General features: G+C 32.7%; 1 protein-coding gene across 5 annotated transcripts in view; it reads right to left on the reverse strand.

The window, feature by feature from the left end:
- Positions 1 to 698: 698 nt before the first annotated feature.
- Positions 699 to 25412, reverse strand: part of dtn (transmembrane protein 132C dtn) — a 111216-nt gene continuing 86502 nt past the window's right edge. For 4 of the 5 annotated variants that reach the window (XM_015325614.2, XM_015325613.2, XM_015325612.2 and 1 more), the window contains 8 exons: positions 17236 to 17379; positions 12081 to 12426; positions 6600 to 6743; positions 5504 to 6367; positions 4988 to 5429; positions 4108 to 4538; positions 3723 to 4000; positions 699 to 3634 (listed from right to left, as the gene is read on the reverse strand). In XM_015325614.2, coding sequence (XP_015181100.1) covers positions 2827 to 3634; positions 3723 to 4000; positions 4108 to 4538; positions 4988 to 5429; positions 5504 to 6367; positions 6600 to 6743; positions 12081 to 12426; positions 17236 to 17379 — 3457 coding nt within the window. In that variant the 3' untranslated portion in view covers positions 699 to 2826. The remainder of the gene's footprint in view (positions 3635 to 3722; positions 4001 to 4107; positions 4539 to 4987; positions 5430 to 5503; positions 6368 to 6599; positions 6744 to 12080; positions 12427 to 17235; positions 17380 to 25412) is intronic. The other variant, XM_015325615.2, reaches the window with a different exon arrangement.

Genomic DNA, 25412 nt, shown 5'->3' on the forward strand with positions numbered 1-25412 from the left:
ATGATGATGATGATAATGATGACGATGAATATGACGAATGATATTGTTATTTGTGATAATAATCTCTCCTCCTCGTGATTCACACAATTAAACTCATCATCCGGCGAAAGGCAACGTAGATCGCGCGTTACGACGATTATAAATTGTTTATAATATATATATATATATATATGTATAAACAATATATATATATATTTATATGTATGCTATATAAAGACTAGATTCTCTCGGCGGGTTAATGTACGTTGTCTCGATTTGTTGTTTAGTTTTTCTCAAATATGTGGTATCCCATCTATTTTATAGTTTCCTTTTTTTTTCTATTATTTCTTCTCATCATCATTAGATAATAGTACGTTTCTAAGTTTCTAATGATCGTCTTTATGATCTCGCACTTGTCATTGGTTTTTTTTTTTTTTTTTAGATAGAAGTGTTTCTTTTTTATTTGTTGTGCTTGATCAGATAATTTTCTTTCATTTTGTGTTTTTTTCTATTTTTTAATTTATTTATTTCTTCTTTATCGGACGTCGTTGCCATTATCGTCGATTTTTATCACTAGAATTTTTCAGGCGACGTGCTAACACACAACTTACAGATACATACATACTTAGACACTTAGGTCCTTAGATGATTAGGTTGTTTAATTTTTATTATTATTATTATTATTATTATTATTATTATTTTATTTTATTTTATTATTATTATTATTATTATTATTATTATTTTTAAAGATAGTTTTGTCGTTTCTCTTTTTCTTTTCTAAAACTCTTTTCAACTTCACATCCCTCATCCCTAAATTCCGATCAATTTCATTTGATTTTATTCTTATCTCAAATCAAATGTCTCATTTCTTTTTGTTTTTCAAACGATCAGGAAAAAGGGACAGAGAGAAAGAAGCCCTTATATATTAATCTCGAATTTTCTCAAAGGGAGGGAACGACGAATTTTGCTTTCAAGAGGAAGAACTGCTCCCAAAGGGGTTGTTTTCATTTGTTTGTTTGTTTGTGTGCATGTGAACATGTGTATGTGGTGTGTGTATGTATGTAGGATGTGGGAGGAGAAAAGGGCGCATTACTGTGCGTGTTCTTCGCTTGAAATTATTTTGTTTCTTTCAAAAGGGTGAACCTGAAGAAAAATGGCGCTTGCATGCGCACGCATGAACGCATAGAGAGTCCGATATGGAAAGGACGAATATATACGTAATAATCAAAAGGGCTTTGTGATATGACCCTTTTCAATTTTACGTAGTATATATATATATATATACACATACATATATATATATGTATATATTATGTATGCAACAGGGTTGCTTCAGGATATATATGTATATGTATATATATATATATTTATCATATGTATATGTATGTATGCTCTTCGCTCTCTACGGGCCATATATAAATGTAAAGTTAAATCTGTAAATCCGTTATTAATTAATAATCATTTTGCGCTATCGCGATATAATATAATATATAATATATATATGTACACAGTCTTACAAAGCAAAATTTACAAATATTACGACGCGCCATCGGCTCGAATAAATATACGTGTTTGTTTATTATTATTATTATTATTATTATTATTATTAATATTATTATTAATATTATATTATTATTAATATTATTATTATTAATATTATTGTTATTATTTATTCATTATCGACGCGGAACGTAACCAGATATTTTCCGATAGTTTCGATCGCGACGGTCATCTCGACCTCTGACCCAATCCGAACAGGAAGACTATTATTTTTATTTTTTTTATTTTATAGTTCATGTCAGTTCAGCTGACATTTTTAAACTGTCAAGATTTAACAGGACATCGTTTCAATCATATAATTAATTACACATAGTAACAATAAACGCGCGTGTGTTACTAAAAAATAAAAGAATCTATTTATAAAAACGCAAAATAATAATAATAATAATAATAATAATAATAATAAATATAATATAATTACGAGAGAGAAGATCATATAATCGAGATCGGAACATCGGATCGAAGTCTTCTCGTCGGACTTTCACTGCTGTTGTTAAAGCGATAGTAACGAATTCAGCAGTAGTTAAATGTAACCCACCAATAACAATGGGAGTATTGCAGAGTATGGGGAAGGGTTAGGGGCGCCTAGGGGTAGTTTGAAGGGTAAGGCTTGAGCGAGAGATCGAGAAGATATACTGGAACGAGAACGGTGTGTGAGGAAGAAGATGATGGCATAGATCGATCCATCAGATCGGTAGGAGTATCGAAATTCAACTTGATATCGCGGTTAGGTATAATAATTTCCTCTCCTTTTGGATCGAACACCAACATCTCATCCTATCAATCACCGACAGTCGGATAATAAAGCCTCTGCATCTGTCGTGTTCTCTATTCCCATGTACACACGTATATCTATACGCGTATCAATGTATTTCTATTATGTATTTATGTGTAAGTGTAGTAAACGTGTTCAGTCTTCGTGTTTGTGTGTCCGCGCGTGTACCTGTAAGGTATTTGTCTTAAACGCATGCTCTTGACGTGCTGCTATAGGAAGCTGACTAGATTTATTAGTCTAGAATACGAAACGTTTTCTTGGATCATCTTCCGCGATTGCAAAGCTTCAATCATTTTTTATTTTATTATTGTTTCCTTCTTCGCGCGCGCGGTTGGGGCTTGTTGTTGTTTTGCGAGCTTTTACGATCGGTGTCGTGAGCAACCACATCTCATCAAGGTTCTCTCTTATATGTATGATCGGAAGAAGAATATGATAAGACGATCCTAGTTTTAGTTTCGTATCAACGACGTTGACTACTACGGTCGACCTTCGAAGAGGTCGGACTCTATTACCTAGGCGTTCGATTCCTTCAAATTGTCGAAATAGTGCATAATTTGATGATAATCCATACCGAGATTAAGGTCTTCCAATGCTACGGTCTCCTCCTGTTCCTGGGAAGTTAATGAGGATACTGTTGATGAGGAGGAGGAAGAGGCGGAGGAGGAACTGTTGGAGGACGGTGACGTTGACGGTGGGGAGGTTGTCGATGATGAGGCAATAGTCGGGGTGGAAGCGTTTACAGAGGATGCAACTGCTGCTGACGTTGATAACGAAGAGTACATCGGGTTTCCTACTATCGTCGCCCTTTTAACTTCTCTGGACTTTACATCTTTTAAATAAGGACTTTGTTGTTGTTGTTGTTGTTGTTGTTGTTGTTGTTGTTGTTGTTGTTGCTGTTGCTGTTGTTTTTCGTCAGGATTGACCAATTCGACGAACTCCTCTTCTTCTTCACCTTTCTCCTTTGGACTGTTCGCTCTGTCTTTTCCATGTTGTTGCTGTTGTTGCGATGTTAATGGTTTAACAACGTAAATTTGGAGTTGTTTGTTAACGTTGTGCCGATGATTAGCGTGATGTCCAGTGCTACCACCGCTGGATGCACGATGACGATGTTTCCTAGGTGTTTCTGGCAGCCTAACGATCACCCCGGTGTTTCTGTGTGGTGGTACAGGTGGCTTGTAATCCTCGTTTCCGTTGTTGTTGTTATTGTTGTTGTTGGTGTATATGGGAGTACCCATTACAGCGAGTGTAGGTGCCGTGGCAGATACGCTAGAATTCGCTGGTACTCCATGTGGTGGCAAAGGAGGTGGCACATCCTCGTTACTACGAAAATATGACAATCGAATGAAAATCAAAGAGATTACGAAACTTCACCTTTAATTATTAGAGATGGGATTAGTCAAATAATTACTCGTTACGCGTAGCCGGCAACACTGTGCCTACTGTGGACACGTTCGGTGCAGTCACGTTGTTAACAGGTAGTGGTTTAATCGGCGTAGATTTAACCGCGAAGCTATTTCGTGGCAATTTGTCCCTCTTGCAATAGGTCGTAGTATCGATGGGACCTGTGTTGTTAGGTCGTTGACCCGCAGATGGAAGTTCGATATGGTTTGGGTTGTCGAAACAAGTACCTAATTCTGGTGGGTCGACCTCAACGTCACTGGCCAGAGGATTGCTGGTAACGTGCACCTAAAATTATTATCGTTATCATCATAGTTGTCGTCAAAGTCGTCATAGTTTAGAATTAAATGGAAATTCCTGAAACTAGTAAAGCAATCAATGTTGGTAATGCGTACCTGTTGAGGACCACAAGCGGCACGTTCGAGGGTGGCCCGTCCCAACCAAACCCAATCGTGCGCGTTGGTCGTTGATTCCCTAGGAGGTCTTCTACTCGATGCGAGTTGATTGGCTGCTGCCCTGGCCCTAGCTGCACCGGATAGAACAGGAAGGGCACCACCACTGGTCAGCGGGGAGTCCGGTGATTGTGGCTTGAACTTGCTCGCATAGACGACGCAGGAGACGACGAAGACAACGATTGCGAAGCAAAAGGCAGCAAGCAGGACGTACATCCCAATCTCGAGTGGACTCATGTGGGATGCCCCTTGATGCCTTATCCCGACTCCGCCTATTCCTCCTGAAGACATGCCATTAGCTATAGCCGTGAGGTGCTGCCGCGCCTGCACCAGAGGCTCGTGCTCGTGCTCGTTCTCGTCTTTCAGCGGTAACCCTTTGCACAGAAAACAAAGAGACAGAAAGAGAGAGGGCAAGAGTGAGAAAATCGCGTTCTTTTATCAACGAAAGTGATACCCGGACACTGTTACGATCGATCATGCATACGATCATCCTTCCGATACGTTTTATTTCAATGCATGCAACGTTTAACCTTACGAATCCAAGCAAAACAAACGCGCACTCGAGTTAATTAATCTCTTGCCTTTTTTATTTTTTTTACTTTTTTTTTTTTTTTTTTTGAACCGAACACGAGTAGCGAAAGGGATAAAAAAAAGAAGCAAAATAGAAACTAGCGAAGAAAAAATAGACATAGTGTAGGAACCTATGTTATCTAATCGTGTCTTTCATCATCTTTCATCAAGATGAAATAAAATATTGATTGAACAATATAGAAAATGATCGTGAAAGAATTCTGTTTGGTAAAGGGGTACAGAACCTATTTACCGATAAGAATGTCGTGTAGATCAGGTGCCATCTCTCCCCGATTAGTTTTCCTCTCTCGATGATGATGCGAACCACCAACTGTACCTCCACCGTCGTTTTGTACAAATTCCGGTCGATTTGCCAGGTCGCTAGAGGAGAAATCTACTTCAACGTTGGCCGATGCACTTGCCAGAGAAGCGACCGAAGCTCTTTGTGATGCTTTGCCCGATCTTCTTCCGGAAAGGCGACAGACGTCCGCCAATTGAAGGCTAACCCTCAAAAGGTCGCCTCTGCCTTCGCCAACGGCGATTACTCGGGGATGATGGGATGCCACCATTGGTGCGAAAGCCACCACTTCCGGATCGAGACTTTCAACCAATAAATGGTAATCACTAACGGCTATCTCTCTCAATGGTGTACGAGATCCATCGGAAAATTCAACGTCTATGTCTAGTAAACCTTCCTGTTGAACAACAAACAAAAATTGTAAAGTTTAAATCGGTTAAACTTGTTCTCAAAATGTTGACAAACCTTTACCTGATATTGTGCGGTCAATCTTCTAGTAACAGAAGTTTCGGCAACGTAACCATTCTCAATAGCCGTGTCCGGACTGATACTCAATTGAAGACCCGAGACAACTTTCACCGTTAATCGAGAAACCGATACCCGATCATTACCAACGCGTACTTCCTTAGCGCCAATTACACGACCAGTTATTGGCGAAAGAACTTGAACTTCGGTTCTACCAACGCTACGGCCTTGGACGATTCTACCTTGCAAAAGTGTGGCTATTCTTGGATCGGACACGCGAAGCATGCTGACAACCAGATCGGTCACTCGTAACCAAGTACGACGATTAACAAAGTATGACACCCTGCCGGAATCGTGATCTGACGCTAGAAATCTTGAATGAACTTCAACAGGGCTTTGTTGAAAACGCAATCGACAATTCGTCGTTGGGTTTCTGTCGATCGAATTGATAGTATCCCATCCATGATCGTTTCCACGGAAACGTTCTTCCTGTTCGTCCTCTTCCAACACGATATCAGGATCCTCCACGTCCATCGAAGTGTCCTCCATCGAATCCTCTAACTCCGTTGCTATAGCACTCCTTTTTTTCGTCCTAACTTTCGATGGGTTCTTAGATTCGTTTTTCGATATACTCGTACCGTTCAAGCTACGTTTACTTTTCGCACCCATCGAATGTTCTTCGGGTATCTTCCAACCCTTGATTTGACTCAATCTCGTATCACTGACCGTAACTTCCAATGGAAATTCTGGCATCCAAACGGTGAACCTAGCTAGGCCGGTATATGTGCCGTATTTAACCAAAACTGAGGCGTTGCTAGAGCCACGTATTTCCGAGCCGTCAACGTAGACGCTGCTACATGAAGATGAAACCTGTAAAGAGTCAAAAAATAAAAAAAATAAAAAAAGGATAATGATTCGTAATTGAAAAAACTCACACACGGGTGACAATTTGATCGTGTAATCATCGTAGTATGTGTCCCTTCATAGTTATTTCAATATGTGCTTTAGGATACTGGATATTACGACGTTAGAACGGATTGGTTACCAATATTAACGATCGAACATCTCCGATAACGTGGCACCATTAATAACGATATTTTACCTTAAGTACACTTTCGTCCTCGGAATGACAGGAAGATTGCAAAGTGACGTCGGCCACGGTACCAGCTTGACTGACGATGAAAACCTTCATTCCTTGTGACACTTGTCGTCCCGTCAGCACAGCCGTATTCATAATTTCCCAGTTCTGAAAGGAAAATAGATTCAGTCTCGTCAGATTATTCCATTCATCTTCCATTCGATGATCATTTCCGATCGTAAATCGATTTACATCGTAAACGTCGAATATTGAAGCTACAATACTAAGATGTTATTGTAAAATCTTTCAAATAGTTTAATTGTTATTAATAATAATAATCATATTATATTGTTTAATAGTGCCTCTATGATTTTATGTATTGAAAATGTTCATTAATGACTTTATTGTTAAATAAAAAAATAAAATAAGAAAGAATTGGTGAGTAGTACAATCCTAGGATGTTATTGTAAAATCTTTCAAATAGTTTAATTGTTATTAATAATAATCATCATATTATATTGTTTAATAGTACCTCTATGATTTTATGTGTTGAAAATAATTATTAATGACTTTATTTTTAAATAAACAAATAAAATAAAATAAGAAAGAATTCGTGATAACATGAAATGTGTTTTGTGTTTCAGGTTCTGTTAAAATGATCAAAAATATATCATTTCTCCGTGAAAAGAGATGCTTGACGATTACCTACACATGGAAGGGAAAAGATAAACAACAAAAAAACGAAAGAAAGCATAAGGTAGGAGTCCCTACGATTATGTATGCACATAGATATGAAGGTTCCATACCTTCCAGTTGGCCAACTGGTGCCGCCTCGGTTAGTCAACGGGAAGGTAAAGAAAGGGAGATAGAGGGGTGAAGGATGAAGAAGAAGAAGAAGAAGAAGAGGAAAGGGGCCAACCTGGTCCGGTATATCCAAGCAGCCATTTCCAAGTTGGCTTCCGTACGGTCTGGCCTTTAGAAAGTAACATCAAACGACTCGGATATTGCAACGAGGGAATTTAAATTCTCTGCCCTCGCATGGTATATTCTATCCTTTTTTATTTATATATATATATATATATATATATATATAAAGTATGCACACATCATATACAATGTGCATATATATGCATATGTGTTTATTTGTGTATTATTTTAGATACGTTAGCCTAAAGTTATATAGATGGGATTAGTCTTTTAACTAAACTTTGAAAATAGCAAAGTGCACTTTTACCTTCATGTAAAATAAAACAAAAACAAAAATGAAAGAAAAGGTAAATCGTACGAGAAGAGAATGTTGGTTACCTGTTGTACATCTTCGATTTTTTCTTATTTTTTTGTTTTGTTTTTATTTCTTTTTCTTTTCTCTCACGCTGGTTGTTATTGTTCAATGTTCTTGAAATATTGCTTTAAGGCATAAAAACGATATCTATCGTATCGAGGATCAAATCGAACTCGAAATATATGTATATATATATATATTTGATAAAGTAACTTTTACTCTTCAGTATATACTTTCTCCCTTATAGATAGATAAAAGTATATATGTAGACATAAATAGATATTTTATATGCATTATTGAAATTCTTTCAAGTATCAAATATTGAAATCAATGAAAGGGGCTTCCTTTTTCCAATTTTATGAATATTTTAAAATAAATAAAATTAATGTAGGTAATTTAAAAAAAAAAAAACAAACAAAGAGTTAGGAAAGAAACAAAATAAATGTAAATGCTAATAAAAGTATATATTTAAGTGGAGCAGAAAGTAACGTCGCTTTTTAACCTCAAAATTCAAACAAATTATATTCAAACAAGTTTGTATTAATAATCAATAATTAAATTCATTAACTACAATTAATTAATCGATCTTTGTTCTATCTGGTATGCAATATTTTTTAATATCGTAACGATAAAATTCATCGATCAGCTTTTTAATTGAAAATATTCGAAATAATTTGACATGCGTAGTAACGACGCCATTACTTTTTACTTCAGCGTACTATTGAAATTCTTTCAAGTATCAAATATTGAAAAATCGATAAAGGTACTTAACATTTCAATAAATAACATTAATTTAATTTACAAACAAAGTTAGGAAACGAAAAAAAAAAAACAAACAAACAAACAAAGAAACCAATTTAGTTTCGAAGTACTTTTAAAAATAAATTGAAGTATGATCGTGACGAAATAATCTTTTATTTTATTTTATTTTTGTTCATTCATCGAGAAAGGTAAAAGTGTTCTTCTTCTTCTTCTTCTACTTCAAAGTTAATTTAGTTTTCGTTAAAGATCATTTTGAATCCAGTGGCAGAAGGTTGAAGATATATACGTGCTAGAGTTTAAACGAAACGAACGAAGAAATATAAACGAATTTACGTTTGACTCGAGAAAGATAAAGATAAAGATAGAAAGATAGATAGATAGATAGAGAGAGAGAGAGAGAGAGAGAGAGATAAGGGAAAACGAAGAAGAAGAAGGGGGATGGTTCTCCTTTAATTAAAAACTTCGTTCCTTTACCATCATCTGGAAGGTTAGGGCAATTAGTGTGCCAGATAATCAAGAAGCTTGAAATTTCTGACAACTCTGGGGGTGTTGGGGAATAACGCAGATAGGTGGCACGTGGTAAGGGTGAGTTAGGTGAGGTAAGGGTTTGGAAGGGCTGCTTTCTCTCTTACCTTTCAAGGGAAACACGTAAACGGATTAATTCATTACGTTAGTGTCAGTTGACAGTCCAATTGGTTAACCTTTACGAATTCCTACACACACTTATACACAAATCATTCGAACAAAATAATGAGCAGGTGTAGAAATAAGAAGAGGGTTGAAGGGAGAGGGGGGTTGACAACTATAGTTCGATAGAAAATGGAGTACAATCGATAAGTTTCCTTTTTCTCAGATTATTGTCGTAGAATAGTGTGGTGTGTGTCGATGTTGGTATTGGTTTCTAAGGTTAGAAAGGTTGGTTTAAGTGTGAAGGTGTGTTTGAAAGTACTTGCTAAAAGAAAATAAGAAAAGAAAAAAGAAAATGAGAGGTGAAAGATAAAAAGAGCCCAGCGCTTGTTCGTTTCACGCGCGACGCGCTTATTTCGCAAAAGGGAGGAGGAGGAGGAGGAGAGTTGCTTTGGAACGCGTTATGGCATTTTGAACGTTTTTCTCGGTTGGCTTTTAAAAGAAATTTTTTTTTTTTTCGTCCCTTGATACCTTTCCTCTCTTGATCTTCTTTTTTTGTTTGGTTTTTATTTTTCTTATGGAAAACCAAAAAAAAAGGGGATGAAAGGTAGAGGAAAATAGGAAGGTGTTATTTTTTTCTTTTTATATATTTTTTTTTCTCAACAGACCCACCCCTTGCGAAGAAAGGTAAAGGAGATAGCGGTTTTGTCTAAAGAAAAATAGAAAAAAGGTTATTATAGATAAAGATAGGAGTGTATGAGTGAGAAAGAGAGAGAGAGAGTATGAGAGAGTATGAGATAATTCTCTCTTTCTCAGAGTCTGCCATATTTCTCGCAACATTTTTTCTATTTTTTTTTTTTTTTGGTTCTTCATCGTTGATTCCTTGTTTACGAGGTAGCTCACGTTCCTAGCCGCAAACGTTCTCTCTCGTTCTTCCTTCAACCCCACACCCTACTTACCCATCTACCTCTCTCTCTCTTTTTCTATTTCTCAAAGAGCGACAACGTAAATCGAGAAGGATATCCTTTTGCTCGCGTAAAGATATCGAACCCGATGATTTTCCATGGTAACGAACGGTAAAGAGTCGAATGGCATACGAAAGTAGCCGAGGCAATATACGTGCACTGCACCACCCTCACCCCTCACCCAACCCAACCCCACCCCATCCTACCCCCTTTTTGCATCTATCTACTTCTTTTCTTGCTGGCCACGTGGAATACGTGATTGAGTTTTACTACTTTGAACAGCTCCACTGTAACCATATATATATATATATATCTAAAAAGATATCTAAAGATATCTATCGATATCTCGATCATTTCGATACCTCCATTTATTCATCCCTCTTTTTTTCTTCTTCTATATATATATGTATACGTACACATATATACACCTGATCAGACCTTTATATTTATTTTTGATTATTTTCTTTTGGTTACTTTTGATGACAATCGTCATGAAGAATCGTCGGTGTTTCTTTGAAGTGGTATAAATATTACTTTTCTATTCTAAATTCCAACCAACTAACCAATCAACCAATCAACATGATTCATGTATCTTTAAATTGTACTAAAAAAAAAAAAGAAAATATCTTTAGGCAGGTTACAAACAAAGGGACAGAATAAGAGAAAGAAAAAGTGAGGTTAGGGTAAATGTAAAAAGACGATGGTAAGAATAAGAGAACTACAGATGAAAGAAAGGAGTGAGGGGAAAGGATAGGAAAGAAGAAAAGCTGAGAAAATAGTAAAAGATGGCATTTGCTCTCGGTAAGTTAAAGGGAAAACATTATCCCTTTCTAAGAGTACCTTCAGTAGACTTTTCCTATCGTTTCCGACTTCTCATCCTTATCCTCATCCTGAACCTTCATTTTTTTTTTTTCTCTCTTTTTCTTCCCCCTACTTTTCCTAAGAAGAGTAGTAAGACTCAGTCGTGAAACTGGAGACTGGTCGAACGAGTTGGTAAGAACGATTCTTTCATGTGAACCTTTTATACAAGCACGTAGTCTAAGGGTACGTACATTCCTAGGTTAGGTATCGATCCTTTAGCTTCAACTAGGAGAAGAAACGAAAGAGGAGAGGAAGAGGAAGAGGAAGAGGAAGTGGAAGAGGTTATCGGGCGTTAGCGGATTCTTTTCTACGGGATTTCCATCAGAGAACAGGAACCCAAGAGAGATAGAGAAAGAGATCTAACAAAAGTTGTGTGTGTGTGTGTGTGCTGTTGTAGATGGAAGTTTTGTGGTATGTGTGTGATGGTAGTAGTAGTGGTAGGTTGGTTGGTAGCTGAAAAAGAAGAAAGGAGAAGGTGAAGGTGGAGGAAATGAAGTTGGTGGTGAAGGAAGGAAGAAAGGAAGGAGGTGTTTGGTAGGTGGAGCGTAGGAGCGGCCGAACATCGAGGCGGTGTCGAGAGAAATGGCGCATTTGATATTACCTTTCTCACTCTTTTTATTTTATTTTTCTTTTCTTTTCTTTTTTCAAACCACAAAATTTGCATCACTCCCCTCCCTCTTCTCATTCGTTCTCTCTGTCTGTCTGTCTGTCTCTCTCTCTCTTTGGTATTCCCTAGTAACTTTTTACTTTTACTTTTCTTTTTTGGGGTCCGTTCACCACCCTCCCAGATTCAACATTCTCGACAATTTATCGGTTCTCACGTCCAACCCTTATTTTTTTTCCCTTTTTTTTTTTTAAAGAAACCCAAGAGAGTAGACGGAGGGGTGGGATGGGGGATGCTTGAAAATGGATTTCAGTTGATCCGAACGAATTTTTTTTTACCAAGAATTTGTTGAAATAATCTCATTAAAGTTTAGTAACGTATAGTAGAAAAATGTATAGACTAACCTTGGAAATGGGTAAAACAGCTTGAATGTCGTCCTTTTGAATTTCCAAACGTGCCTGAAGTTTACGTTTTTCAATATGACGATATGCAGCAACCTTATCATTATCGTGATAATGATGATGATGCTGTTGCATTTGTCGTTGTTGCTGTAAACGTTGAAGTTGATGATGATCATTATCAATGGATAATTGGGAACCATTTTCTTTATCCTTTTCTTTATCCTCGTCATCTTCATCATCTTTTTCGACAAAATAACGTACGCTCCAGACAATTCTTCCATTATCCCAACTGCCACCAATTCCTTCTTCATTTGCTTCCAATAACATCGTCAATATTTCTTCGGCCGGTCTGAAAAAATTATTATTATCATTATTATTATTATTATTATTATTAACAAATGAGGATTGTTTATAATATTTCGGATATTGCAAACAAAAACAAAAAGTCAAATTTGTCATTTTATTCTCAAGTATGGGAAAGATCCCAGTTCTCATTTGATGATTGGTTACCAAAGGTGTGCAGATAAATTTCCAAGTTAAATTTAATGTTCAAAGGGACATACTTTTCTGCTTCCCCCCTTTACCAGAGGATGGGGGAATCCCCTACATTAAGAACGTAAGCGAATTCTTTCTCTCTCTCTCTCTCTCTCTCTCTTTCTTTCTCTTAGTTGCAACTTTCAACTTTAGATTTTATCTAACAACACAAGCCTCTTCCTTCTTCTTCTTTCCTTCAAGATTTGTTACATAGAAAAATCTTTCTTCCTAACATAAGCTTGCTTGCTTGTTTGCTTTCAAACATGAAAATAAACTATCTACTTAAATAAAGAAAAGAAAGAAAAAACGGTGGATTTTTATTCTTTAAAAAAACATTGACTGTGTCTTCTTGATAATCAGTTTCTTTCTCAAATCCTCTTACCTACAAACACTCACACACATACATACATTTATACACATTCAACTAAAACCAAGATTATTTATATATATATATATATATATGTAGATGAAAATACAAAAGATAAAATCATTTGATATTTTCTATTCTTAAGTATTGAACAATACACACACACACATACATACACATATTTATGCACACATACATACACGATGGAATAATATTTTTCTATTTCGTTTGTTTGATCATACAAAATTCAGGGAAAGGATTTTTCGATACTTTTGACATCTCTGATCGTCTAGACATTTTTCCAATATGTATGTGTGTCTATTGATACAACTATATGCGTTACACACATACTCTCATAGTTGAATTGGGGGGAAGGGGGAAGGGGGAGGGGGAGGGTGTGGGGTTGGAATTGGAGTTGATTTCGGATAGAACATAGAAACGATTCCAACCCCCTGCAGACATCAGACTGTTAGGTGTATTGACAAAAGTTCGTTATATCGTAAGTTCGATAGTTTCGTTCAAGGCACGTAGGGCGTGTCCCTTTAAATTTCTTTTCTTTTTTTTTTTTAACCTTTCTTTCTTTCTTTCTTTCTCTCTCTCTTCTACATGTTACCCAACGCTAACGAGGGATTTAAACTTTTTAGTAATAAAAAAAAATACACGACGTATAAGAAGAAGAAGAAGAAGAAGAAAAATGTTCTTCCTGAGAGTCTTTAAAACGTGTACTCGAAGATTCTTGAAAAAGACACTCAATGAATTTTCATTTTATCGATCTACAAGGTGTCTCAAAAGTTCCCATGTCTTTTATGAAAAATTAGCTGTCTCCAAAAATTGAAACATTTTTCTTGTTTTTAGGTTTAGTTATTTTTATGTGTTGGGTTGTTTGGAAAGTACATTGGTTTTTGTTTTTCTGACACAATGAAGATATTGGTTGATGCAAAATGGCGAATAAGTACACGTGAGATTGTTGAGAGGTTTAATTTATTAAATTTAATTGTTTATGAGAACTTGAAAGGCCTAGGTTTAACCTCAAAGTAAAATTTGTCTTCATTTTCAGCAAAAAAAAATAAATCAACTTACTTTCTGAATAATTCAATAGATTAAAACACATCTAGAATTTAGGTTAGAATCTAGTCATATTTCACAAACACACACACATGTATATATATAATAATAATAAATGAGCAATGAAAATGAGTCATAGAAAAGTAGGAAGATGTGAACAACAAGAATAAAAAAATATAATAAAATAAAATAAAAAAAATTAATATTTTTATTATCCTAGAACAAGTGTTCGTATTTCATAATCCTCGGTTATTCTAAGATCAAAGTTGTCGTCTCTCTAATGCGGGGCAAAAAATGACGCGCGTCGTTAGGGGATTTTTTTTTTCTTTTCTTTTTTTTTTTTTTTGTTACTGCAACGCGAAGGCTTTACGAGATACGAAAAGTGGTTCGCGTTTTATGCATAATACATGGGGCTAGTGTATGTAATCGTATAAACGTATATGCACAAATGTACATATATGGAATATATATATATATATAGAAAGATGATATATATAAAAGAAAAAAAAAAACAAAAAAAACAAAGATGTCTGCTGGCCTTACGAACTCGTCTCGCTAATGCATCTTTACTCGACGCCATTGCGCTTATTACCAAAGCCAAGTAGGAAAAAGAAAAATTTACAAGGACAATCTAATTCTTTTTTCCTCCTTCCCCTTCCCTCAACCTTCCCCTTCCTGAAAATTATCATTCTTGTTTACCCCTTCTACTTTTGTTCTTTTGGGTCATATTAAACAAAAATTCGTGCTATCAAATCACTCGTCATTTGTTTATTGCCCTTTGGTAACACATTTTGTGAAAATTTTTTCAATTTTATTTTTTTTCTTAAAAGAATAATTTATCGCTGTATATTTTTTTATTGTTGAAAAAGTGGAAGAAGATAACATAAAAAAAATATGAGATGTCTCTGTGATACAAGGAAAATTGTAGAATTAATGTGCAAGTGAAAATAATAAAAAAAAGAAAATTGTAGAATTAATGTGCAAGTGAAAATAATAAAAAGAAAATTGTAGAATTAATGTGCAAGTGAAAATAATAAAAAAAGAAAATTGTAGAATTAATGTGCAAGTGAAAATAATAAAAAAAAGAAAATTGTAGAATTAATCTGCAAGTGAAAATAATAAAAAAAAAATTGTAGAATTAATCTGCAAGTGAAAATAATAAAAAGTAAAAAAGATATTATTACAATAATAATAATAATAATTAATAATTGCATTGTTTAATTGCAGATATTATTATTATTATTATTATTATTATTATTATTATTATTATTATTATAAAAATAATAATGCTAATTTATTTTTAATTGGAATTTTTATTTTTGAATTACTTGAGTATCTGCTGACATTTTGAATGAAACGAAATAATAGTAAAAAAATATAATTAAAAATATTGCAATAATAAAAAAGGTGAATAGATAAATAAAAAGATAAAAAAAAAAATAGATAAAAGATTTCTAAATATAATAATCCTTATTATATCTAAGATACAAATCAGTGTTTTGCGTGTTTGAATCATCTTTATCGATTATTCCAATCGACTATTTCACAAGAAAACCCACCAAGTCGAATTGAACAGAAACCGAACGAGAGATCAACTTTGATAACGAATAATAAAAAGAGAAAGAGAAGATTGAAAAAGAAAAGGAAGAAAAAGAAACATTGATAGAGAAACATACTGATGAAATATAAAATGAGGTAGAGTGGGGCGGGGGTGGAGTGTGGGTAGGGGGGGGGGGGTGAAGCGGAGAAAGAAATCAAAGTGGAGCATCGGCGAGGTTAGAACCGATAGCAAAATTATTTTCTTTATCTTTTTTTTTTTCATTTTTTTATTTTTTTTATTTCTTCTACTTATACATATCTTTCTCATTTTCTTTTTTCTTGTTTACATTTATCTGCAATTCGTGCTGAGAGTATATAAAGAACCGACAAACGATTCGTTCAGTTAACAAACGTACGAGATCGTAAATAACATCACCGTCATCATCATCATCAAATTATTTCAATATTTTAAAGTATAAAATATAAAATAAAATTAGGAAAGAAAATTAATAATGCGTAAAAAGGTTTCACCTTCTTTGTTTGCACTAATATGTGCAATTTTATTCGTATCATTGTACGATACAATTTATGGTCATCCATTGGTTGAAGAAATTAAAGAAGAAATGGTACCAACGACTAATAGAATGGAAATTGTACAAAAGATTAAAGATAATTCGAAAAGTGTTGATTCTTCCAGTTCAGAAGAGAAAAAGAAAATAATTGAAGATGATGTTAAAATATCATTAACAAAAACTGATGGTGAAGGTGAAGGTGTTGGTGGTGGAGGTGGTGTGAGTTCCTCAAGTGAGGAAGAAAAATTTGGGATAATTTTGGATAGACAAGCGAGGTATGCTAAAAGAAGGAAAAATAAAAATGACGTTGACGATGATAGTAGCAGCAGTAGTAGCAGTAGCAGCAGTAGTAGCAGTAGTAGTTCATCTAGTGATGATGATGACGATGACGATGACAAACATAAAAATAAAGATGACGATGATGACGATGATGATAGTGATGATAATCATGGTAGAAAACATAGTAGAAAATCGAAAAAGAAGAAGAGGAAAGATTGTGACGATGATGATGATGACGATGATGATGATGACAGTGATAGCGATGAAGGAAAAGGTAGAAAATACAAAAGAGATATTGCAATAGGATCAATGACAAATGGTGTGATTGAATCATCGTTAGGTGAAAATCATCATCGTGTTACACGATACATTAAGAAGAAGAAAAATAGACGAAATGGTTGCGAACCTAACGCCATTTTACATGGGGATGATACTAAACGTGGCGATGAACAAATACAATTGCAAGTTACTACTACGAATGTACCTTTAATCCTCGAACCTTAATTTTTGTTCTTTTATAAATTATTATCTTTAATTGAATGTTTGTTTATTACTTTAAAAAATATAAAAATAATAATAATAATAATAATAAAAATGATAGAAACATTAATTAACAAAATTTCTTTTTCTACCTTTAATTATTTTTCTTTTATTGATGACTTACTTTTGATTCTTTCTATTTGATTTTATTTTTTGTTTTGGATATTATTGATTTAAAATGAGAAAATAAGAAAGGAGGAAAGGGTGTGTGTGTGTGTGTGTGTGTTGTCTCGCATGGGAAAAATATCTTGGACGTACTTACGTGTTTGGCATTCTAGGAACGTCTTCCTTTCGTTTAGCCGTGAAAGAGGCCGCCGTATTTTTTGCATTTATTTCCGCTTTGACTTCCCAATCTGGGCTGCTAGAAGATGCGTCCAAGATTTTTACACCTGACTTAACTCGTGCTCTGAAAAACAAATAAAAAAACAATAGATAATAATCCTATATATATATATATAACAAATTGTTCTGGTTATTGTCATAAATTTAAAGAATATTATTATAGTATTTATAATTATAATAATTATATTAATACATATAGTATTACATCATATAATAGAACTAGAAAAAAGGGGTGCAAACTAAAAAAAGAAACTGGTGATTAAAAAAGAATAAAAAAAGAAAAAAAATACTAAATTCAAACAAAACACAAAACCAAAAAAAGGCCAACCATATTCAATATAATAATAATATTTAATAATAATAATAATAATAATAATAATAATAGATCCTAAACGAGATTGAGTTCTGTCATAAATTGAACGAACGGGTATAACATCATATAATAAAACTAAATAAAAATAGGGTGTAAACTACAAAAAAAGGAAACCGATAATTAGAAAGGAAAATAAAGAAACTCAAACAAAACACACACACAAAAAAATAAAGGGTAGACAAGTTAGTAAACGGGTTACTTGTCGCAGTAGTTGGAATTTAGTTTTGAAACAGTGACACGTAGAACAGACACACTACTCGAATCATTAACGAAATAGTAGATGCAAGGGATGTTTTTAACGACGTGTAATATCCTTCCATCTCTTTTCCTTCTTTTTTTTTTTTTTTATTTTTTCTCGTCGTTGTAAAGAGAGAGAGAGAAAACACGGGGGTTGAAGGACAGAAGAGTAGAAGTGAGGGAGGGAGGGGGGAGGAGGCATTGGTTGGAGTCTTTTTGCCGAGTGCATTTGCATTTGTAAAAACGATTATCCGGCACGCTCTTGAGGGGTGGGTGGGGGTAGGGTGGAGGTGGGGGAAGGGGTTGTAGGAACGCGTTCGGAATAATGCGATTACAACCCTCATCAACGTTTCTACCCTCCACACACACCTCGTCCAATTATCCCTCTCGATTCCCAACCGAGCGTTATCTTCGCAAATGCGAGCAGTACTGTGTATTGGATTTCCGGCCGATCGCCGCAAACGGGATGCGGCACGGTACGGTACGGGAGTACCGGTACTGTATACTGTACGGTATAAAACGGAACATAGTTGAATACGGTCTACGTATTGTATATAGTATATATATATAGTATGTTATATGGTTACGGTACAATACTAAAGTACTTTTGCAATAGCTTGATAGGATGATATATATATGTAGATATATGTGTGTGTGTGTGTGTGTGTTCGTTTAGGTATCGGCTTAGACCGGTAGTTATTGCAATAATATCGTGGTTCTTCGCTTTGCAATTTTGTTCAACGAGTGTTTGGTACGACACGAAAATATTTCATCCCTTTTTCGTACTTTTTAATATTGCTTTCGATGCATAGAATACTAATACATATATATATGTGTGTATGTGTGTGTGTAACATACGTGATTTTACTCATACATATTTGTATCCCACTCTCATCTCAACATTTTCAATGTGGTCCTTTAATTTTCTTTTGAAAAAATATTAAATAAAATTTGGTTCCAACACGTATATTCATCATCTTCAGTGAGTACACACACACACACAAATTAATTAACTCCTTTTTCATTGTATTTTATTTGTTAAATGTATCGTTTAATTTATTAATTTGTTATTGAATTTTTTTCTCTTTCTTTTTGATTAAATTGATTTGGAACACTTTGTGTACGCAGTCAAACGTCAGGATTGTGTCAGGATTGCGTCAGGATTGCGTCAGGGTTAAGAATAACGAACAATTTAACAATAAATTTAATTTTAAATATATAAATAAATAATAATTGTTGTTCCAGCAATGACACACGTGTTGTGTGTGAGCGGCCATTAAAGTGTTAATTAAAATTAACAAAAGTTTTTGTAGTTTTGTGAATCGTCTTCTTTTTCTTTTTTTTTTTTAATTACAATTCGATTCTGATATTATTTTAACAGAGTAAGAAAAGGGCAGAGAAAGTTAAATATCGAGTTTGAAAAGAAAAAAAAAAGAAAAATGAAAGAAAGTACAACTTAGGAATTTTTTTCTTTTTCTATTTCGAAAGTGTTAAAAATTACTTCCCAGGAGCTTAACGAACGCGTTATGGATCACGGTAGTAGTGAAAGTCAAGTGGTACTCTTTTAGGAAGGAGAGCTTTTTAAAATCCTCCCCCTTTCCCCTCTCTCACCCATCCCCTCCCCCTCTCCCCCTCCCCGTGTACCCAACCATCTACACCCCATTCCCCTATCCTCATTTCTCATCCCCATTTTTCCTTCTACGGTCCGATGTTCCGGTTCTTGCACTTTATCATCAGCCATATATTCTCTCAACATTTATGTTCGTAGCAAAAGAACTTTGTTTGTTTGTTTTATTGTATTTTATTTGATTTTGTTTTTTAATTTGTCTATTTTCACTCCACGTTTTTGTATTTTGATTATTTTTGTATTTATATTCGTCTCGTTGACGTAGTAAAGACATATAACTTTTACAGATAAAAGTTTATCAATTTTGTTATTTTTCTCGATTAATCACAATTACGTACACGTATTTCGTAATTTTATAACATTCGATAATATTTATTTATAACTCAGTAATTAAAATAAAAAAATACGAATGTAAAATGTGAAATATTGAAATATCACAATGTAAAACATTTAATTTATTTATTGACTTTTACTTTAATATTAATTTTAATTAATTAATTGTTCTTAATGTGTTGTGATATTAAATAACAATCATGATTAATTGACGTTTCCATTTATTTTCAATGATACTGTATAAAATAAATAGAAAAACATTTTGTACAGTATCATAGAATAATTTTTTTATCAATGAGTTAGAACAAACAAAAAGTAATTGAAAATACGTTCAATAAAAAAAATGACACAATTATCAAACCAGAATTTTTCATTGGTGATAATAGAAAAGAAACAAAAAGGGTTGAACGAATAAAAATAAAAAGAAAAACAGAATAAGGGGTAGTTTCAGTAGTAAGAATACATCGTTTACAATTGGTGTGGTAATGTAAAAAAAAAAAAGAAAAAAAAGTTTCCTAACACTTTTTTCTTTCTTTTATTCGTTCAACAATAAAAAAAGGAAGAATAGGAAGACTATAGAACGCATGATCTTCGTCTTGAAATCGTTTTGTTGGGTGTCTTGAACCTTCCGAGAGGAACTTACGCTCCAATTCATGCGAGTCAGGTCACGGGGTCGGTATTACACGAATGCGAGCTTACACGAATGTTCAACGAATGCCGGAAGAGTTTGAACAACGCGTCTATGCGACGCCAATGATACTGACTATCTCTTACGAGTACTGAATACTTAAAAAAGGAACAGAAATATACATATATATATAGAGAGAGAGAGAGAGAGAAATATATGTATATATATACATGTGAAGAAATATATCAGAAAATTCAAAGTGATGTGTTATATTTAAGAAATAATTTAATACTTTTGATATTTATTATTTAATAATATAAAAATGCAATAATTAGTTTTGTAAAATTAATAATTGAAAACTATATTAATTCTAATATATATATATACATTGGTAAATATTGTATTTTTCCTATCACAAATTATTTATTTAATGTAATTGTTAATTTAATTTAATTTAATACACATTTGTTATTTTTATAATATATTTAATAATATAACAATGCAATGTGATTAGTTTTATAAAATTAATATCACTATAATAATTTTAATATATTTAACTATCTTAATATATATAAATTAAGTGTCACGTTGTTTGTCCGCAATGGACTCCTAAACTACTGAACCGATTTTAATCAAATTTTACACATTGTGTGAAATTTCATCCAACTTCAAAGATAGAATAGTTTATATCTCAATTTATAATCGGTATAAAACTTAAAGACTGATTGTGAACCACAGCAACGTGTGACAGGGCACCCCACGCGTTCAAACTATTTATTATAAACAATTTGATCAATCGATGAAACAAAAGAATTGATTGAATATCGTGTATAAGTTGTTGATAATTATTCCATGCATATATTTCATACTCATACATATAAATATACATATGTATGTATATATGTATATAATAGTTCAATTCAGCGCAATGCAGGTTGGTAATTTACGAACGTTTTGTTAAGCATTTAAATCTTGTCAAAACTTTTGCGAAGTATCAAGGAGAATTTGCTTAAACAAATTAGTTTAAAATTTACGATTCGTATATAACAAAGTACTTAATAGTTTCTTAACTGTTAACTCAACTTTATTTTCCCTAAAGAAAATTCTTATGGTCGAATAAAAATTAATATAAGATGTATTCCACATATATATACATACGACAATATTATTTACAGAAATGTTTGTAGTTATAGTATAAAACCATCCCTTAACTTTACCCCCCCCCCAATCTTTTTCTTTCTTATTTCTTTATTCAAACTCAACACAATATCTTATAGGATACTTATTTCTACCAACTACTCGTTTCAATCATTTCTGTGTGTGTTAGTGAATAGAAATAAATGGCTACGGTTATATTCTTCCATTTCTTTTTTTTTTAAATACGAGTTGAGAATAAATAATAATTAAACTAAATAGATTTAATATAATTCTAAACTATTTAATAAATTATAACGCACAAAATAATACCATAAATAAAATAGAATACATAAAATAATAAAAATTAAGGTTATGTCTTCTATAAATTGAAATAATTCAATTGTAATGCAGCGCCACCAACTCAAAACTTACAGTACTTAGAATCTATATAACTTTTACATAACAAATCATTAAATTATCAATAAGAAATACAAAATAATCGTGACCAAAACTATCCTGTATTCTAAATTAAAATAAATCATACAAAATAAAACAAAATTTCATTAAAATCGATTCAGTAATTTCTGAATTATTACTGGACAAACATATTGTGACACTGAATTTTTAAATACAAAGATAAATGTATGTATAAAATCTTTATTTAAGAATAATAAAATATCACACGTAGGACTAAAAGGCGTGAAAAGGTTAAAACGTTCTTCTCACGTATTGTAATTTCTATACATATGTGTGTATATGTGTAAAAAAAAAAAGGATCATAAGTTTGTGTAAGTGTACGCGGTTAAACGCGGGAAACGGCTAATGTGCTGTATTATGTTCGAAAAGGGGGATAAAGAAATGAATAGGCATGGTATGGCATTGCTCAGCTTTACTAAAGGGTGCAAGAGAAAACTAGAAGGGAGGGAAAAAAAGGAAAGTAAAGAAAGAAGAAAAAAAAAGGGTTCTGGGTTGGCTATGTTAAATGGAGCTTGTAGTAAGACTACAACTACATTTTCTATCATCTCTTTTTCTATTCTTTTCCTTTTGTCTTCTTCTTCTTCTTATTATTTTTTTTCATTTTCTTCCCCTATGAAACAGGGGGTTGATTTCATCATATGTCATGGCAATTACATAACAATTTAATTGAATTATTTTCTGGGCTATTTTATACACCCTTATTGGCTTAATTTTATTTTGAAAAATTCAAGTACAGAATCATTTCAAATTATTTGAGAAGAATTTTCATTAATTTTTATTAATAATTTAATAAAAAAAATTATGGATGTTAAATTGCAATTTTTGTCATTGAAATTATTTTTATAAATTAATTTATTTTAATTAAAAATATAAATAATTGCAATAATATTTAATTGTACGAATTTTTATAGTTTGAATTATGATTTGTCTTAGGTTATTACAGGTTAAGTTACTTAAGTTATTTTAAACCTTATTGGCCTAATTTAATTTAAAAAAAGAAAAACTTAGAATCATTTTAAATTATTTGATACGAATTTTTATAAATTTTCATTAACAATTTATTAATTTTTCATCACTAAAATTTCATTCAAAATTACAACACAAATGTTGTGTTGAGTTAGCAAGTGAATGATTGCGGATTTTGTCGATAGGTGGCTTTTTAAAATTATCAATGACTTAGTTGTCAATCCAATAATTTAACACAATGCAAAAGCATTGAAATTATAATAATAATAATAATAATAATAATAAAAATATAAATAATTATTTATAATCTTTATTCATAGTTTTGATTATTAATTTTTGGTTTGTTCTTTTGTTCATTTATTTTTTTAGAAACGATGCAAAAATAATAAAGAAAAAAAAAGATTATAGTTAAGGGGATGAACTCGTCTGACCTTTCCTCTTCGTTCTTCTTCACTTCTTTGTGACACCATCATCTGTCTATGTTGTCCGTTTGTGTAACCGATAACGTTGAGCTTTCTTATCCAGCATGGATATCAGCAAGTGAAACGGGTCACGTCAAAAGCGTATACAGAACCCGATGACAAAGACTATGTCACTTTTCTTAACCGGATGTTATACTTCTCATGCGGATTGGTAAGAAAGAAATGCAGATAGCATAAAGTAGTAGTAGTAGTAGTAGTAGTAGTAGTAGTAGTAATAGTCAACAGGAATAAGAAGAGTTGCCTTGTTCAAAGTTCTTTTCATTCTATTTCTTTCACTGTTTGAACTTTAATGATTTCTTGAAAAGTCAAATGGTTTAAGTACACGATTTTGTGGTTCATCAGATTAAACGAGTTCTGTCAATATTACATTTGGATTTCTTTTTTCTTTTTTCTTTTTTTTTTGTTAAATTAATCAGGAAGGGATCGATAAATAAACGAGATTTAACCTTTGACCTATGACGTTGAATAAAATTGCAAATATTTCAATTGAAACAAATCTTATTTTGCTTTGTTAATAATTTTTTGTTCAAAAATGTAAAATGTGTCAAATTATTTTGAACGAAAAATAATTCTATACAAATTAGATAACGTTAAATATTAATTTTTAAAATGTTAAAATTAATTGTAAATAATTAATCAATTGTTAAACTTATTTTTAATATTATTATTTTATTTAATTAATTAATATTATTTATTTATGATTAATTAATTTTATTTATTGTATATAATTTAAAAAATTAAATACAAATATTATTATAAACGTAAATAAAAATAAAATCTCATTTTGAAATGAAGAATCCTAGATACTTAACATCACCTGTTACTAAATACCTTATTAAAGGTATTTTTTGTACAAAAATAAAAAACCTATGAAGTCGGGGTTTGTTAAAAAGATAAAGAGAGATGGAAAAACACTAATGGTAAAGATAGAGATGTGTGGTAGAAACGTTTTTCAGAAATATTACTTATATATCTACACGTTGCAGGTGCTCAAGCTTTAATGCGGAATCTTGAAAGACGAAAAACGGCAAGTGCTCTAAGGGGAGAACGTGACAGAACCTTGGTAAGTTTCTTGAGAAATACGCACGACGTGAGATTTCTGCACACGCTTACTCGAAAAACCCTTTTCTCTTTTTCTCCTTTTCTCTTTCTCATTCTCGTACTGTGACCGCAATGATTTTTATCCAAATAAAAATGAGTTGAATCAGGAAAACGGAACGTATCAGAAATGAAAGTAGAAAAAAAAGTAATTCGAGTGTATTCGTAAAAGTCGAATTGTTACAATGTAAAATCAAGATATTCTTTCTCTCTTTCTCTCTCTCTCTCTCTCTCTCTCTCTCTTTTCTATCAATTTATCTTTCTTTTTCAAAACGAGAACCTCGATCTTTTGCTTTGAAATTCTTACTATAGGTATTCATAATTTATGACTTTACAAAAGCACGCTACAGAATAAAAGTTGCTCGTTTAAAAGATAGCAAAAGAAAGAAAGAAAAATAAAGAAAAGAGAGTTAAATTTCTTTGGATAAGTATTCTATAATATATTTTATCTAGCTCTTAAAAAAAGTAAAAACATATGATATAAAATAAAAAACCTATGACATGTATATAACCTAATAATTGACTTGTAATACAATGCCATCTCTTGAAAACTTACAGTACTTAGAAACTTAGCTAACCACCAAATAACAAATCGTTAAATTAGTAATAAAAAATACCAAATAGTCGCGATAAAAACTACCCTATATCCTAAATTGACAAAAATCACAAAAAATAAAAAAAAAGTCATTAAAATCGGTTCAGTAATCTCGGAATTATTCATGGTCGAACATATTGTGAC

Source organism: Polistes dominula, unplaced genomic scaffold, assembly GCF_049000335.1.
Source record: "Polistes dominula isolate Pdom_NZ unplaced genomic scaffold, Pdom_raw_medaka contig_19, whole genome shotgun sequence".
Lineage (NCBI taxonomy): Eukaryota > Metazoa > Arthropoda > Insecta > Hymenoptera > Vespidae > Polistes > Polistes dominula.